General features: G+C 55.7%; 1 protein-coding gene across 1 annotated transcript in view; it reads left to right on the forward strand.

Annotated features, from left to right (window-relative positions):
• The first annotated feature begins 4351 nt into the window (after nt 1-4351).
• The window catches only part of AJAP1 (adherens junctions associated protein 1), a 138200-nt gene continuing 124927 nt past the window's right edge, over nt 4352-17624 (forward strand). The window contains exon 1 of the mRNA XM_050806634.1: nt 4352-4545. Coding sequence (XP_050662591.1) covers nt 4517-4545 — 29 coding nt within the window. The 5' untranslated portion in view covers nt 4352-4516. The remainder of the gene's footprint in view (nt 4546-17624) is intronic.

Raw genomic sequence — 17624 nt, forward strand, 5'->3', positions numbered from 1 at the left:
TAATAATTTTAATCAGCATTTTCCCTTCCATTTAAAATCACAAACTTAGCTACTTAATCAAATGTCATGGTTAAGACACATTTACCTCCTTGGGAGAAAAATGAACAATGGCAGCTCAATTTGGCTTTGGATGGGTTTTAAAAATAGTCAAGTCTGTGAAGGCCATTACATAAATGGCCTCAGAGAGCTTCAAAGAGGACCTCCTGCGGGGGCCTGCTGGCTCCTTTGTTGGGAAAATAGGGGAGGGGACTAGGTGAGGAGACCACAGGGGTTCCCCAGGGTTCCAGGCTGTGGACTTCCCCCAGCAGGGAGAAGGGGCCAGAATTAGCAGGGTGACCAGAAGAACTTTCAACAGCATGGACATCTGAACAGTTCCCTTTTGTATCTGCCGAAGCTGGGAGGTGTGTGTGTGTGTGTGTGTGTGTGTGTGTGTGTGTGTGTGTGTGTGTGTTGAGTGGGAGTGACATACACACAGCTTCCCAATCCCCAAGGGAAGAAAACTGAACCAGTCAGGAATATGAGAGCCATCAAAGTATAGAAAACCAGTTCTAGAAATGCTGAAATACAAGTTAAGGTTTTTTTGTTTTACAGTCTGTAAAAAAGACAATGATATTGTCATCGAAATAATAATAGGCCAGTCGCGGTGGCTCAGTCCTATAATCCCAGCACTTTGGGAGGCCAAGGTGGGTGGATCACCTGAGGTCAGGAGTTTTAGACCTGGCTGACCAACATGGTGAAACCCCGTCTCTATTAAAAATGCAAAAATTAGCCAGGCGTCGTGGTGCATGCCTGTAATCCCAGCTACTCAGGAGGCTGAGACAGGAGAATCACTTGAACCTGGGAGGCAGAGGTTACAGTGAGCTGAGATCACGTCATTGCACTCCAGCCCAGGTGACAGAGCGAGACTCCATCTCAAAAAAAAAAGTAATAATAATAAATAAGAATAATAGGCGGATTGCTCTTTTTGGAGAGAGGTGGACCTGAGTTACACTAGAGAAAAAGGAAATCAGTGTACCCTAGTCCCAAATCATGATTTTGAGCCTGGGTGGGGGCAGAGGGCATCCTCCCTCCCCATAGACTGAAGAGGCCCTCACTCACTGAGGCACCAGCTGTGGTCTTTAGGTTCTGACTTCACCTGGAGACTTCTGCAGAGCTTGTTCCCATCTCGGTTTTCAGGAAACACTTCCTTCTATTATTCTCTTTGCCCGGAGATTCCCAGGGTACTTGGATAGAATTCAAAGGGTCTTTCAACTCAGATGGGGAAAATTGGCATCTTTATTTAACCCTAACTGAAACCTGGCATTTCCTTTCATTATAAATGGAGGTGGCAGAGCACGGTGCCTGTGACCGTCAAACATAGAAACCACAGGCATTTTCATATCACATTGCCATGGCTGCAGATACCTCAGAATATTATTGCTGCATATCTGGACTTCAAAAGGAAGGTAATTTAAGATCAGTCAATTGCTTACTAAGTGTATTAATAAAAAATATGTACGGCTATGTCAGAAATTTGTTTTTATTAGTCTTTTGATAATGTATTTGCATATAATTGGTTTCCTAATAATCCTGGGCTTTTTCAACTCTGCATTTAGAAGGCATTCTGAGAGAGGTTAGCAGGTGTCCACAAGGCTGCCCAAGGGGTTCCTGGAGCCGACAGGGTCCGGTCCGGAGTCCCTCCCTGCCCTCCTGGCCTCTCCTCTGCGAAGCCGGCCTCCTCCCGGTCCAGTCGGGTTGCAGGAAGGGCCTCCCTGGTGCAGCACCGCCACCTCATCCCGCTAGGTGGCAGCACTGCGGGCGCCTCCTTCCCCGCCCGCCGCCATGGGCCCCGCTGGTTCCAGGACCTCCCTGTCTCCTCCGACTGTTAATGGGATCCGCTCCCTCACACCCCTCAGGGAGAGGTTCTAGGGGACGATGACCCAGGGGCGGCCCGGCAGGGAAACTGCTGAGTCACCCTGCTGCCTCTCTGATCCTCTGGCCGGCTCACAGATGACCGTAGCCACACCGTGCGTGAGGCCTCATAGGGCCCTGCCAACACCTCCCCGGGCAGGGGCTGTGGGCCCCACATCTTACAGAAGAGGAGACCGAGGGTCCGAGAGGCCAGACAACTCGGCCAGGACCCCGACTCAGCAAGCGCTGGCCCCTGGTCTCCCCATGGCAAGGCTGGCACTCCTGCCACCACACCTCCCTGCCTCTGGCCCTCTCCTGGGAGTCTTTGTGGGGAAGTCACTGTCTTCGTCCTCCTGCCTGGGCAGAGTCCAATCCTGTGCCTGGCTCCTCAAGACCCTTGGCAAAGATCCTGGAGGCCTGGGAGTGAAAGGGCTGCTTGGGGGACTTAAGCCCCAAGCTATGGTTCTCCTGGGAGACTAAGCCCCAAGTCATGGTCCTCCTGGGAGACTGAGCCCCAAGCCATGGTCCTCCAGGCTCTGCCCTTCCACCCCCTCACTGGTTGCCCCTCCCAGGGAGGCCTCACCTGTGAAGTGCTTCCCGCCCTCGCCCCCCACCTCCCTCCCACGGCTCTCGCATGGCCTGGGGAGATTCCAGAGCTGGCCTGGGTCAAGCACCTGCACAGAGCGCAGAGCGAAGACTCGGTTTGGTATCCCCTGCCCCTTGCACCTTTCCCAGATGAAGGGTGGCACCAGCGTCCTTTCCAAGGTCCGGATTCGGCACTGCCCTCAGCCTATACAGGATTAAAAGCAGGGCTTTGTCGTGGTTTCTCAAAGCGTCAGCGGGTCTGTGGAGGATTCCGCCCCATGTCACTTCTCTCAGGGAAAGGTCCCCACCCAGTGTCTGTCCTCCTTTAAGTGCCCCCCCCTTTTGTGTGTGTGTGTGTGTGTGTGTGTGTTTGTTTTTGTTTTTGTTTTTTTGCAAATACAGACTAACCAGGTAGGCACAGAGGAGTCCTGGCATGGGGAATGAGCAGTGAAACGCCGGTGGAGAGTCTGGGAGGCCCAGATTCCCTGGAACTTTCCAGTGACTCCTCCGGAGCAAGGGCCTGACCAGGCAGCAGCTGCGCTGGACGATGAGAGACCGTTGGGTAATCAGAGGCATAGGACTGGGCTTCGCTGGGTTCCGGGCAGAAGCGCTGAAGCTCCGACCCGGAACGCGGTGACTTCATCAGCGCAGAAGCCCGCGCAGCCGAGCAGAGGAGTCCCTCGCAGGGGACCCTCGGACAGACGCTCCTGCGCGGCCCGCGTGGCGCAGCTCCGCCCCAGGAAACTTTTCGCACAGCCCCTGCTCCATGCGCCCCCACCCAGTTCTTCCTCGGTGCCGCCCCATCCCCAAAGTAGCTCTCCGCGTCCACTGGGCGCCCCCGGTAACCGGGTCGGAACCTCGAACGGCTTCGCATGCCATCCGGTTACCCTGGCAACACCATCCGGCGGCGCCTGGCGGTCCAATCGGAGCCTGCGGCCTCTCTCGAGCCTTTCGCAAGGTGGGGACCGGGACGCAACCGGGAATGGGGAAGGGGGCTGAAGAAGCCCCCGCCTGCGCTGTCGCCCTCGCTGGGCACAGCCCTCCGACGCCCCCGCCCCGCGGCGACCCCGGCCCCCGCAAGGTGGGACGGCGAGCATGAGCCGGGGCCGGGTCGGGGACTCGAGCTCCCGTTCGAGGGGCGGGGAAGGCGGGTGACGTGAGCCGGGCCGGGCGGGCGGAGTTGGGACCGGCTCCGGGAGGCGGGGGCGAGCGCGCTGAGAGGCAGACGCGAAGAGCGAGGCGGCCGAGCAGCGCGGGCGGCTCTGCGGCGGGCGCGGTGGGCGCGGGCGGCGGGGCCCCGGGATCCCCGCGCGCCTCCTCCGCGCGGCGCCGCCGCCGCGCGTCCCCACGCCCCGCGCTCCACGGCGCCCTCGCCCCGCGCGCCTCCCGTGCCCGCCTCCTGCCAGCCTCCGGGCCGCGACCGTCTGCAGAGCGAGCGCTCAGACGGAGCCCCCGGGCAACTTGAGTGGCGCCGATCGGCGGCGGAGCCTCTGGCAGAGCCCCCCGACCCGGCAACGCGGGGGGGACCCGCGTCCGCCCGCGTCGCGTCGCCCCAAACCCTAATCAGCGCCGCCCCATCGGCGTGGAGCTCCGACTGGAGGCAAGAGCCGCGCGCCGGGAGACACGCACCGTGAGCGGCAGCGCCGCCGGCCTCCCTCTTCACCGCCCCGGAGGGCGAAGCCGCAGCTCCCCAGCCCCCTGACTGCGCGGCGACAGCGCCGAAACACGCCCCGCCTCTCCGCCGCCTTCGCTGTGCCGCCCGCGGAGGGGGCCGCGAGCCCCGCGCCCGGGCCGAAGGATGTGCGCCCCCGCGGGCCGCCCCGCCTGAGCCATGCGCCCCAACGGCGGCGGCGCGCCGGCCGGCATGGAGTCCCGCGCGGCCGCGCTCTGACTCGCTGTGCGCCCCGCGGCCGGCGGGCGGCGGGAGGCGGCGGACCGAGAGCCGGAGACCGGCGCCGCGGGACGGAAGCGAGCGGGCGCGGGCGCCGCGCAGATGGCCCGGGCGAGCCAGGTCTGAGGCCCCGCTCCCCGAAACGTGACCATGTGGATTCAACAGCTTTTAGGACTCAGGTGAGCGACCCGGCCGGCGCCGGGTGCGTTTGGGCGCGTGGGTGCCGGGCTGGGCGGAAGCGGCGCTTTCCTCTCTGTTGCAAATCAAGGGACCCCTCTTTGCTTCCCGCAAGCGGGCAACGGGGTGCACCGGGAACCGGATAGGGGCGCCCGCCCTGATCCCGGAGCCTGGAGCGCGGCGGCCCCGGCGGGGAGCGGCCGGGTCTCCAGGGCTCCGCGCGTCCGGGGTCCGGGCAGCGGCGCCCGCCCCAGCAACCCTGGCAGTGGGGCCGGCCGGGCGCGCCCGCAGCTCCAGGCGCCAGCAGCGCAGTGTCCTGGCCGGCTGCCCCGGCGCGCCTCCTCCCCGGGGCCCGGGGCGAGGCGCGGGCTGCTGGGCGCGGCGGGCGCGGGGGCCGGGGCTGCTGGGGAAAGCTAAAGCTCCAGGCTCCCAGCGAGAGCTTCGCAGGCGGAGTTGGAGGAAACCAGAGGCGAACAGCCACTCCGCCCGCCCTTCTTTCTCGGGGCCCCGGGGCTGAGCAGGGGCCTCTTAGGCTTCCAGCTGCCGACCCAGCTGTTTGCGGGTGACCTCCGGGCCCGACGGACGCCCACAGCTGGCTGGCAGCTGGGGCGGGAGAGCTGGGGCTCTTGGGGAGCGCCGGCGGCCACCCCTCTGTAAACACACACGCACACACGCCCGCCGGCGCTCCTGGGGCTTGTCTGTGTCTGGGACTCCAGGGCCAGGTGGAACAGGGGGTTCGAGCCTAGAGCCCGCGGTGGGGGTGTCCAGAAAGACCCTTCTCGGCAAACTTTGCCAGCCCGCCGGGGTTCTTGGGCTTCTCCGGCTTCAGCCTGGGGTGGCCCAGGGCCCACCAGAGCACAGCTGTCCTTTTGGCTGGGCAGGCTGCCTCTGAGCCCTCGCCCTCCTGCCGGGCATTCACGGAGCTCGTGTCTTTGGGTCCCGGGTTGGAACCGCGAGCGGGGAGGACAGAGGTGGAGGCGGAGAGCAACGTGCGGTTCTCGAGTTTGTCCACTGGGATGCACTGCGCTCCCGCGTTGGGGACGAAAAGGCCAGTAGTTGTTAGCCGGCTGCTTGAGCCGCCCCCACTCCTGGATAAAGCTGCGCGGGGAGTGAGGCGAAGGGAGGGAGGATCTAGTGCGTGTCCTGATTTTGAGAAATCGGAAGGGGACGGGGACGACAAGTGTTTTCTAGCGACCCTTGATTTATGAGCCGATTCTGCACCCAGAGGTGAATCCTGTGTAACACATCTGGTGAACATTGTTAGATGTTATTATTAGCTTCCCTTCTCGCAGTGGCCGATCTTGCTGTGGGCTTCAAAGGTTAATCATGGAACCGATTGTGTTGGGTGTTGGATATTGGCCTGGCCTGAATCGATAAGTGTGCTTGGGCTAGATAAGGTTTAGGCTTGGACTGTTTTGGGATGTCGGCAAAATGGAGCGAGGACAGCTTTGCAGGAATGACCCTGATCCAGGTGCCCTGCAGGCCTGCCATCCCCTGCTCTGCCCCGGACTGTCCCAGGTCTCAGCAAGACCTCCGAGGCCTTGTGAATGACCAGACGGGTCCCCACCCTGGCCAGTGGCTGGTCTTCAGCTCTGACCTGCTTCCTGAGCTGCCATCTGCCACTTGATTCCTGATGGCAACTTATTTGAACAGACATTTTTTTTTTATTGCTAAGTTGCTAGATTAAAAGATGAGTACATTTTGATAAAGGGAGAGGAGAGCAAATATCTTGGAAAGAAACCTCTCTTTTGGTTTGAAATTTACTAAAACAGTTCCTATCAAGCATCCTCCAGCCGGATCTTGGGATTTTGCTTTAGGAAACAGTTCTGTTGGTTCTTTTGAAGTTTGACCTTTTGTTTTTCCCCCTTCGATGTTAGCACAGGAGATTTTCTGTAAGTGTGCCTTTAAGGATGAGCTGTCACCTATTTGGGATCCTGATGGGAGAGCTGTCTTGTTACTGCTGTCTCCTGGCCAGAGAAGGAGGCCTGTGCCCAGAGGGTCTGGGTGGTTTCGCATCACAATGGGCACCTGGGGACTCAGAGCCAAAGGGTTGCAAGTTCAAGGTCTGGAAATGGACTTTTTCTTTCAAGACAGCCCTTCATCTTTGCTTGCAAGCCACTCCATGGCTCCCCAGGTGAGCACTGGGTGTCTTGCTGCCGAGCTTGGAGCCTGGTTAGGACAGGTATACACTGAGCCTCCAGCTGGGGTGGCAGAAGGCCTGGCCTGCACCATGGGAGAGATGCAGTCTAACTTGCTGGGCGGGGGGTGGGGGTTGGGTGGGCTTTCTTAGCTCTGGCCCCTGAGGCGAAGTCTGGGCTCGGTTATTTACTTCTGCGTTGGAACTGAGCTGTATGTGGAGCTCTTTTCCCCCCCCAAGAGGGAGAAGCAGATTGAGACTTATTGAACTGCTTTTGTGTCTTTTGCAGTGGTGTTTAATAGTTGTAGCAAAGCTCCAAAGATACTTTCCATCAGCTCAGAGAGAGGGAGCCATGGAAGGAGACCCAGTGGCTTGACAAGCCCTGCCAGAGCTCACCTGTGAGGGGGGTGCGTACTCAGCAAGCAGCCCAGAGTTTAGAGTTGGCTTCCTGGTTGTGAGTCGCTTCCCAGGCTGCAGACCTCAGATGCTGTGGCTTCCTCAGGAGCTCTGAGCGTTCACCGAATACGTTTGCTGGGTTGTGCTCAGGACTGTGATCCGTAGCGGAGTGCCACGAGCTCATTCCCAGCCCATGTCCCTGCGGCCATCCCATCTGTTCTCCCGCTCTAAGGTTCTGGGGCCCCTTTTGTTTGGGAGGCCCTGGGTGTGTGTGATGACATAATTCACAGTTCCCCAAGCCCTCTCAGTGCGCGCTGTACCATGTCTGGGCCTCATGGCGGGGATCCATTGGCTTGGCTGTCACCGTCCTCGCTGTAGAGCCCCTCGGCAGCTGGGACTGTGCAGCCCAGCTTTGGCGGATGAAGTCAAATGTTCCGTCCACAAACATTGCGCTCCCGGTGAATCCTGGCTCGCGCCGATTTCCAGCTGCTGCTACTAAATTGATTGCAACTGGAATCCATCTAGTGTCAGTGGCTGTGCTACTCCTCGGGGACGATCATGCTTGACTAAATTGCAAATTTAGCAGGCAGCTCAAATCTTTGGGCAACATTGGTACATACCCCCCTTTCACGCTCACCCCTACCTTGGGGATCCACTGTCCAAGTGGAGGAGCTGATGGCAGACTCCTCCCGGTCTGTCCCTGTTGTTTATTTACTTTGATCACCTGCTTCCTTTTCTTCCATGCATTGGAGAGGGGAGCAGGGCAACACAGCTCAGGAATGGAGACAGCCCCATGCCTGCCGGAGACAGCTGTCTCTGGGTCCCTGGAGGCAGAGCAGCGCCAGCTTCCCCAAGGCATGCATCTGTGTCTTTCTAGCGGCGGGGGTGGGGGGAGGGGGGTCGCTGGAGGTGCTTCTGGACCCCAACCCTGTCTCCACTTCCACAGCCGCAGTCCCTCTGGCCCGCACACAAACAGGGTGTCTGGCAGGTGGGGCCCTGCTTGTCCCTGGGTTCTGCATTTCCCTGAGCTTTTTGTGGGAAAGCCACAGGGTGCCTGGAGCGTGACCCTGGGTTACAATGAAGTAGGTAAACATAAAACCCTGACTGGAATGCAAACAGCTGAGCCTTCAAGAGCCCAGGGGCTCCTCTCTGGGGTTATGTAAGAGTCATCTGTTTTAAATACGTAGTTGCCAAGTTTTCTTCAAAGGGTTACAAGTCAGTAGAGACCAAATTGATGTAAAGATTAACTTGGAAAGCCAAATATATCCTTGATCTAGATTTTATGTTTGAAGTCTGGCTTGAGAGGGTTTCTCCTGCCTGGTGCCAATCAGACACAAGGAGGACACGGGGCAGGGGCTTTCTGGGGCTAGAACAGGGAAACGTGGACGGTCGACTCCGTTCTTTCTTCCTCTGAGACCCCTTCCAGGAATTGAAAGGGGCTGGTGAGTCATGAGGCATTGGAGTAGGGAGTGGTGCTGGTTACATAACTCAGATTAACTCTTAGTTAATCTGCCTTGAATAGAGAGTCAGGCTGGAGGGTGTCCACATCCGATCTCTGGTGGCCCTTAGGGGGTGTCTCCAAGTACCTCCACCTTGGAGCTGGGATAAGATCAGGCACCAGGAGGAGAGAGGGGGACTGGCTACTCCTGGGTCCATCCCAAAAGGTTACTTACTATATGATGATTTCATAGCATTGAAATTGAGGTGGGAGGTGGGACTCGACTCTGGAGGTGGGACTCAGACTGTGGACCAAATTGAGGACTAACTAAAGCAGGGACAGGATGGAAGCACCATTCCGTAAGACATGCCCATCAGTGTGCCATGTCAGTTTACCACTGCCAGTGCAACACCCAGGAGTTACTGCCCTTTCCATGGCGATGACCTGATGACCCAAAATCACTACCCATTCCCTAGAAATTTCGACATAAACCACCCCTTAATCTCCATGGAATTAAAAGTAGGTATAAATACAACTGCAAAGCTGCCCTGAGCTGCCACTCTCAGCACACTGCCTATGGGGCAGCCTTGCTCTGCAGGGGCAGTCCCCGAGCTGTCACATTGCCGGCCTGGTAACACCACCAGAGCTGGAACACCTCCTCAGTAAAGCTGTTTTTCTTCTATCACTGGCTTGCTCTTGAATTCTTTTCTAGGCAAAGCCAAAAACCCTCATGGTCTAAGCCCCACTTTGGAGCATGCCTGCCCTGCATCAAAATGACAAAATTATAGACATGGTACAATACTCGTAGTAGTTGTCAGGGGTCAAAGAAGGGGTGGGGAACAGAAGCAAAGAGGGTGTGGTTACAAACGGGTAACATCAGGCCTCCTTGTTATGATGGAAACGTTGTCTATCTTGACGATATCCATGTCATAATCCTGTTATATTACTGTACTGTCATTTTGCAAATGTTACCACTGGGGGAATCTTGGTGAGGGGTACACAGGATCTCTCAGTATTGTGTCTTACAATGCCTGTAATTCCACAGTTAAAATAAAAGGTTTAATTAAAAGAAACAAACTAACATTCTCTACTAATCTGTCAGAGATTAGTGCCTAACTGATCCGACTGGTGAGCGTGCGCACACGTGTGTGTATGTGAGTATTTCGCTTTTTTAGGGGTCATATATTTCTATTTAACAGCAGTCAAAGGTGATGTGGAAATGGGGAAATGGGTGAAAAAGATTGCTTTACAGAACTTGCTCGGTCGTGTCTCTGCCACACATTTTAGAACAAAAAATTCAGCAGCATATGAACGTGTGGTGTTGCTAATGTTACGAGATCCATCATCGGTGACAGTAATAAATGACTTCGTGCATAATTATTGGATAAGAAGATCTGTCCACATCTTTACATCAATTAGGTCAGCTCTGAAAACAGAGCAGCTTTTGGGGGTCAGCCTCACTTTTCTACCCTGGCTTATAGGCTTCAAAACCATACTCTGAGGGTTTTAAGTCAAACACAAAAACAGCTGGTTTCCTGTTTCTAGATCAGGGAAACACGAGCCTCAAGTTTGAGAAGGCAGACATTGGTTTGTGGCTTTGCTGTTATCACCTCACTTGGGGCTTTATGATAAAAGAACCAGGGTGTGGGGGGTGCTCTCTCAGGGCTTATTGAATGAAACTGGGAGATACAATGGGAAACTCTGTCTCAGATTTGGCTGTGAACTTCTGAGATCCTCACGACCTACACCCGATACTCTTTCTCTCTCCTTTCACATCCAGATGGGAGGTGCTGGAACTAATACTATAATACTGCTAGCCCTTTTCCTAACCCAGGCTTTGTGCTAAGTGATCCAACTGTGCTAAACTGTCCAGCCATTCTGCATTGTCCCACTCCACCCTCATAATCCTCATGGTGGCCCTGCAAGGCAGGTATTATTGCTCCCATTCACACAGGAGAAAACTGGAGCACAGAGAGGTTAGGTAATTTGCTCAAGGTCACACAGCTAGCTCATGGGAGAGGTGGGATTTGAACCCAGGTTTCCAGGACTCAAAAGTCCATTCATGCTCCTTATGCTGACCTCTGTGGCTTTCTTGTCTTATACAAAATCTACTTCTTACTCACTTTATTAAGTTACAGATTGCCCTTTTGGGAAACAAAACAAAATTTTAAAACAACAACAACAAAAAAATAAAGCAAGAAGGACCCAGCTGCTGCGATGCCAAGTCAGCACTTTATGGATTTAGCCGTGTGTTCAGCTGACTCTGAAATCACAAGTCTTTCTGGCACCCATGATTTTAAGTAAAAGGTTTATGGTCAAATAACAAATTATTTTGCAGCAAAGAATTAATGAAACGCCATGGGGAGATGAAAACCTTTCTGTGACACAGATACTGCTCTTCAATCTATTTAATAATTAAAAATAAATATGTCACCAAATCCAAGGAGACCTCTATTGAGAGCTTTCTTGAAATTAAAAGCTGTGGAAATCAATGAATGATCACATTGAGAAAGTTGGGTTTAGCTTAAGAAGCCTGGTAAAAGGAATTACCCTTTATGTATATATTTGTGTGTGTGTGTGTGTGTGCGTGCACGTGTGTGTGTGCGTGCATTTTTTTGGAAGTACAATTCACATGCAATGAAATTTACCCATTTAAAGTGTCTGGTTCATTGATTTTTAGGATATTGGCTGAGTTGCACAACTATTGCCGTGGTCCAGTTTCAGCACGGTGGCCTCGCCCCTGATAAGATCCCTTTTGCTGTTTGTAGCAATCCCTGTTCCTGCCTCCAGCCTTTGACGACCACTCCTCTGGGCTCTGATGGATTTGCCCATCATTGCTATTCCTGTAAATGGAATCATCCGGCGTGTGGTCATTTTTGTCTGACTTCTTTAGTGTCATGTTCCGAGGTGTGTCTATGCCGTAGCTTGCCACTTCATTCCCTTTTTGTTCCTGAATGGTATCCCGATGTTTGGACATCCCACCGTTTGCTTGCCCATTCATCTGTTGATGCAGGGTTGGGTTGCTGGCATCTTGGGGCTGGGGGAACAGCGCTGCCATGAACTTCGTGTGCACGTGTCTTGGTGGATATTGTTTTCATTTCTGTTGCCTCCACTTGATACTTTATAACCACAGACGTCAGTGCTCGGTGGGGCCATGAGAAACCCCTTATGTGTTGTTAGATGGGTGCTGGGCTAGGTGCCCACAGTCCAGCTCTGGGGTGGGATTGCCTCCTTCCTTTTGTTCTAAAGAGAATTCCCTACACATAAGCCATTGTTGATTCGAACATTTCTCATTCAACAAGCATTTATTGAGCGCCGAGTGCATTCTGCCACGGGGATGTGTTTTGGTTCGATAGAGGAGAACAGGTTTTTCCACTCTGCCCTGGTATAAGGGGGAACATTTTGACTCATTAGAAGGACTCCTGTCTGGCCAGATGCCTGGAGGTGGAGGGAAGAGGGTCAGTGGTCTCTCAAAGGACCCAGACTGTGCCTACTCCCCTGCACGTGGAAAGTGTGGGCTTCAGGGGCCTTCCAGGGAATGTAAGGGAGGCAGCTGTGCTTCCTCCTTCCCAGGGGGGCAGTGGGGCCAGTTTGGGGAAACCATCCTCATGGAGTGAGGGCTGAAGGGCATCATTTTGTTTTTATTTATTTATTTATTTATTTATTTATTTATTTATTTATTTTTTTGAGACGGAGTCTTGCTCTGTCACCCAGGCTGGAGTACAGTGGCCGGATCTCAGCTCACTGCAAGCTCCGCCTCCCGGGTTTACGCCATTCTCCTGCCTCAGCCTCCCGAATAGCTGGGACTACAGGCGCCCGCCACCTCGCCCGGCTAGTTTTTTGTATTTTTTTTTTTAGTAGAGACGGGGTTTCACCGTGTTAGCCAGGATGGTCTCGATCTCCTGACCTCGTGATCCGCCCGCCTCGGCCTCCCAGAGTGCTGGGATTACAGGCTTGAGCCACCGCGCCCGGCCTATTTTATTTATTTTTTTATGCTTTAAATAGATTGGGTCTTGCTATGTTACCCAGGCTGGTCTCGAATGCCTGAGCTCAAGCGATCATCCCGCCTCAGCCTCCCAGAGTGCTGAGATTCCAGGCATGAGCCTCTGCATCCAGCCAGGCATCATTTTTGATGGACAAGGCAGTGCCAGGGGTTGTAGGCACAGGACAGAGCTGTGGGAAGCACCCCAGAAAGCACGGGTCTTGGGTGCTGGATGCTACCACTCACAGAAGGGGCAGCCCTCAAGCAGGCCATGGATTCCAGGAATCCCATGATGGGGATTGTTCGGCACCAGCCACAGACTTGGAAGAACCCGAATGCAGAAGAGGGAGAAGTGAAGGGAACATTTCCCATCCTGGGGTAAATGACAACAAACCCATGGCGCCCAGGCAGCTCAAATTTAGGCTGCAGGTGGGAGGAGGGTGGCCCCTGGAGGAGCTCCTGGTATCCCTCTTGTGCTAGCCCCGTGAGTGTGGATGAGGGTCTCGGCCCAACTGGCCCCAGAGGATCTTTGTAGTCAGCTGCTAAGTTGTTAGCTGGTGTTGGGGGCAGAGACTCCCCAGACCTAGGGGTGGGGAAAAGATCTGAACTCTGGCAACCGGTGTGGCCTCTTTGGTAGTTGCTTCTTCGAGCTCTGTGTAGAGAAGGATTCTGAGTCCTTCTGGGGATTTGGAGGGAGAAAAGTGCCTATAGACTGTTGGCCTTGTCTGTGTGGGACATGGGATGGAAGAAGGGTGGCTCTAGTGCTGTAGAACTGCCCTTTTTGGGAGGCCTGAGTGCGGGGCTTGCTCATAGCCACAGGTTCCTGTTCATAAACACCTTCACTGAGGCCTGTGTGGACAAAATATCAGTGAACAGTTGCATGACACTCACTGTGTAGCAGGTGCTGTTCTATGCCCGTGCCGTATCTTAACTCTTTCCTACATTGCTATGGTAGGAGCACTTTGAGGATCTCCTGTTTGTAGAGAAGGCACAGAGAACCTGAATGAATTTCCCCAGGCGACACAGCAAGTAAATAGCAGAGCCTGCACTCAAACCCAGGCACTCAGCTCCAGCATCTGGCCTCTGAACCGTTACATCCTGTTCTTCCTAGTCTAGAAGAACACATTGGATTGGATGTATTTAAGGAATACAGCATCCACCAGGCTGGGGCAGGCAGCCAAGTATGGGATTTGAGCCCAGCATCCAGGGCCAATTTCCTTGCTGCCTGGCACCACACAGAACACACATGGATGTCCATGGTACAGAGGTGAAGAGGACATGCCTGGAACTTCATGGGTTCTGAGCCTGGTAGAGGGGACAATGGTGGTGCAGTTCCCAGGTGACAGCAGCAGCCTGTCCATGCAGTTGGGCCCAAGAGTCAGCCCTGCTTAGGCTGCAGCAGGGACTGCCTCCCACCAGCTGATCCCCACCATCAGCTGGGGGGCCCAGGTCATGCCCTTCTGCTGGGGGTGCATTCAGAGTGTCATCTTTACCAGGTGAAGAAAAAATGGCCCCAGGAGAGAGCTGGCGATTTTGCTCATTTCCTGGGCTGCCCTTTGGTGGCATCTGCCTGGCTCTGATTTGCCTCTACTTGGAGCATCTGAATAACTCAGCGCCTCTACTCAGAGCATCTGAATGACTCGATGACAGAGTCGTGTAACCACCCTCCCAGGCTGACTACAGCCCTGATCAGAGAGAAGTCAGCATCCCGCTGTGGATTCAATTTCCCGAATGGTTGCAAAGAGCCATCTTAGGCAAGGGTGAAGAAATCACCCACGGATGGTGCCGGTAGACTTCCTAGGCATGCAGCTACGATGTGTGTGTGTGTGTGTGTGTGTGTGTGTGTGTGTGTGTGTGTGTATATATATATTTTTTTTGAAAAGATTCAGTTACTAGGCAGGATCATTGTATTTTGTGTGTTAGCAAGGAACCTCTCCGAACCACGATGCCAGCCTTTGCGGCAGAAGCCTCCGCCCCAGGACCGGCTGAGGACCGTGCTCTCTGGCTTGGAAAGGAATGTGGTAAAATGTGAAAAAAAAAAGCCCCACGAGAGTCGGTTTTCAGTCGACGCCCCCACCCCCCTCTTTTTTGTCAAGAGAAAATTCAAGACCGTACCCAGATGCTGAAAAAAGCTGTGCTTCCTGCTGAGGGACACGGTGGCTTTCAGAAGGCAAGGATTCTTTAGGGAGCCAATTATGCGAGACAAGAGTAAGCATGTTTATTTTTATGACACTGCATTTCAAAATCCCAGAAAATGTTGACGGAATGGCCCCATTAGGCGCCCGGGTCTCCTGGATGCTGTGGCATTACACTGCGCAGGCTTCCAGGGGCATTTTGGGGACTCTTGATTAAGGCCCGGTACTGGGCTAATTTACTGGCCATTACTACCCTGGAGGGTCTCTGAGCACTCACAGCTCCAGGTTCCTTCTTCCTTCAGCATTTTTCGGGCTAATTTGATTCTCTGCACAGAAGCCTGATGCTCTGGGAAGACCTGAGCCGCTGCACTCACTCCAATGCCATCTGTTTCTCAGGCTCTCACCCCGATGGTCCCTGGGGAGTGCGGGACTGGGGTTTTGTGGCACCAGCCATGCAAGTGGTCCCCCGAGGGTCTGCTGGCCCCGGGTAAGAGCCGGGCAGCGTGACAGGTATGACAGCCACTGAGGTTTGTCCTGGCACAGGCTGCCTATGGGCCTGACATCCAGACACTTCCATGCAGCAGACACGGATGAGTGGCCACCGCATGCTGGGTGCTGTGCTGGGCACAGGGATGAAAAGACCCTTCTCCTGGTCCTACAGGTACTCCAAGGAGGAGAGGACAGAGGAGCAAATGGAATTGCAGGAGCCAAGAGGAAAAAGGAGATGGGGAAGATTTCCTGGAGGTAGCAGCATTTGACCCCTTTCTCAGAGGATGAGAGGAAGGAAGCCCATTGGGCCCGAGGAGGAAGGGACAGCCAGGGAGTGGGAATGGGGTGGCTGCCATTTGCTGAGCACTGGTGGTGGGTGTGCTGCACAGATGGGGATGTGGAGGCACACCACGGTGAAGTAGCCCACCGAGGCTCCTCCGGCCCACCCAGGGGAGGGTGGGGCAGGTGTATTTGGGTCAGCCCTTAGGAGTTGGCTCCGTGAAGCTGGAGAGGAAGGCGCATGTTTAGGGGGCTGATGCTTGGAGGAGACTGGAACGACCAGTGGGCCCCAGGACTCCCGCTTCTGTCCTGGGGGCTGGGAGCCATCCAGCGTCCCAGGGAAAGTGTCATGCTCTCTGCCCGTGTGCGTTCAAGTGGAAAGGGAATGACAGACCCTGGGGGAGTGAGGGATGCAGAGAGGGGCCCGTGACTCACAGGAGGGGTGCGGAGAGGGGCCCCTGAATCATAGGAGGGCACAAAGAGGGGCCGTGAATCACAGGAGGGGTGCGGAGAGAGGACCCGTGAATCCCGGGAGGGTGCGGAGAGGGACCCGTGAATCACAGGAGGGGTGCGGAGAGGGACCTGTGAATCCTGGGAGGGTGCGGAGAGGGGCCCTTGTATCACGGGAGGGTGCGGAGAGGGACCTGTGAATCCTGGGAGGGTGCGGAGAGGGACCTGTGAATCACGAGAGGGTGTGGAGAGAGGGACCTGTGAATCACGGGAGGGTGCGGAGAGAGGACCCGTGAATCACGGGAGGGTGCGGAGAGAGGACCCGTGAATCCTGGGAGGGTGCGGAGAGAGGCCTGTGAATCCCGGGAGGGTGCGGAGAGGGACCTGTGAATCATGGGAGGGTGCGGAGAGAGGCCTGTGAATCATGGGAGGGTGCGGAGAGGGACCTGTGAATCCCGGGAGGGTGTGGAGAGAGGACCTGTGAATCCCGGGAGGGTGCTGAGAGGGACCTGTGAATCCCGGGAGGGTGCGGAGAGGGACCCGTGAATCCCGGGAGGGTGCGGAGAGGGACCTGTGAATCCCGGGAGGGTGCGGAGAGGGACCCGTGAATCCCGGGAGGGTGCGGAGAGGGACCTGTGAATCCCGGGAGGGTGTGGAGAGAGGACCTGTGAATCCCGGGAGGGTGCGGAGAGGGACCTGTGAATCCCGGGAGGGTGCGGAGAGGGACCCGTGAATCCCGGGAGGGTGCGGAGAGGGACCTGTGAATCCCGGGAGGGTGCAGAGAGAGGCCTGTGAATCCCGGGAGGGTGCGGAGAGGGACCTGTGAATCACGGGAGGGTGTGGAGAGAGGACCCGTGAATCATGGGAGGGTGCGGAGAGGGACCTGTGAATCACGGGAGGGTGCGGAGAGGGACCCGTGAATCCTGGGAGGGTGCGGAGAGGGACCTGTGAATCCCGGGAGGGTGCGGAGAGGGACCTGTGAATCACGAGAGGGTGCGGAGAGGGACCTGTGAATCACGGGAGGGTGCGGAGAGAGGACCCGTGAATCACGGGAGGGTGCGGAGAGAGGACCTGTGAATCCCGGGAGGGTGCGGAGAGAGGACCCGTGAATCACGAGAGGGTGCGGAGAGAGGCCTGTGAATCACGGGAGGGTGCGGAGAGGGGCCCCTATCTCCACCCTTCCAGCCCCAACCTGCCGCCTGCCCCTGCCCACTCTGTGGGGACCTCCTCACCTTACAACAGCAGTCCCCAACCTTTTTGGCACCAGGGACCAGTTTCATGGAAGACAGGGTGGATGGTTTCTAGATAACACTGTTCCACCACAGATCATCAGGCATTAGATTCTCATAAGGAGTGCACAACCTAGATCCCTCACATACTCAGTTCACAGTAGGGTTAGTGCTCCTTGAAGAATCTAATTCCACTGCTGATCTGACAGGAGGCGGAACTCAGATGGCAATGCTGGCTCACCCACTGCTCACCTCCTGCTGTGAGGTCAGTTCCTAACAGATGCTGGTACTGGTCCATGACCCAGGGTTGGGGACCCCTTCCTTAGAGAACTGGACCCCCACTCAGGTGCTGCTTGGGGTGGAGTCGTCATCCCACCCAAGCTGTGGGTCTGAATTTTGTGAAGAACCCCTGAGACACAAGGCGATGAGCCCACAGCACTGAGTGAACGTGGAGGTTTCAAGTGGGAAGGGGAAGATGTTCGGGGGAGTTGGATTCCTCCCTAAAGAATGCCCTTAGGGTGAGGCCAGGTGCAGTGGCTCATGCCT

This window comes from Macaca thibetana, chromosome 1, assembly GCF_024542745.1.
Source record: "Macaca thibetana thibetana isolate TM-01 chromosome 1, ASM2454274v1, whole genome shotgun sequence".
NCBI lineage: Eukaryota > Metazoa > Chordata > Mammalia > Primates > Cercopithecidae > Macaca > Macaca thibetana.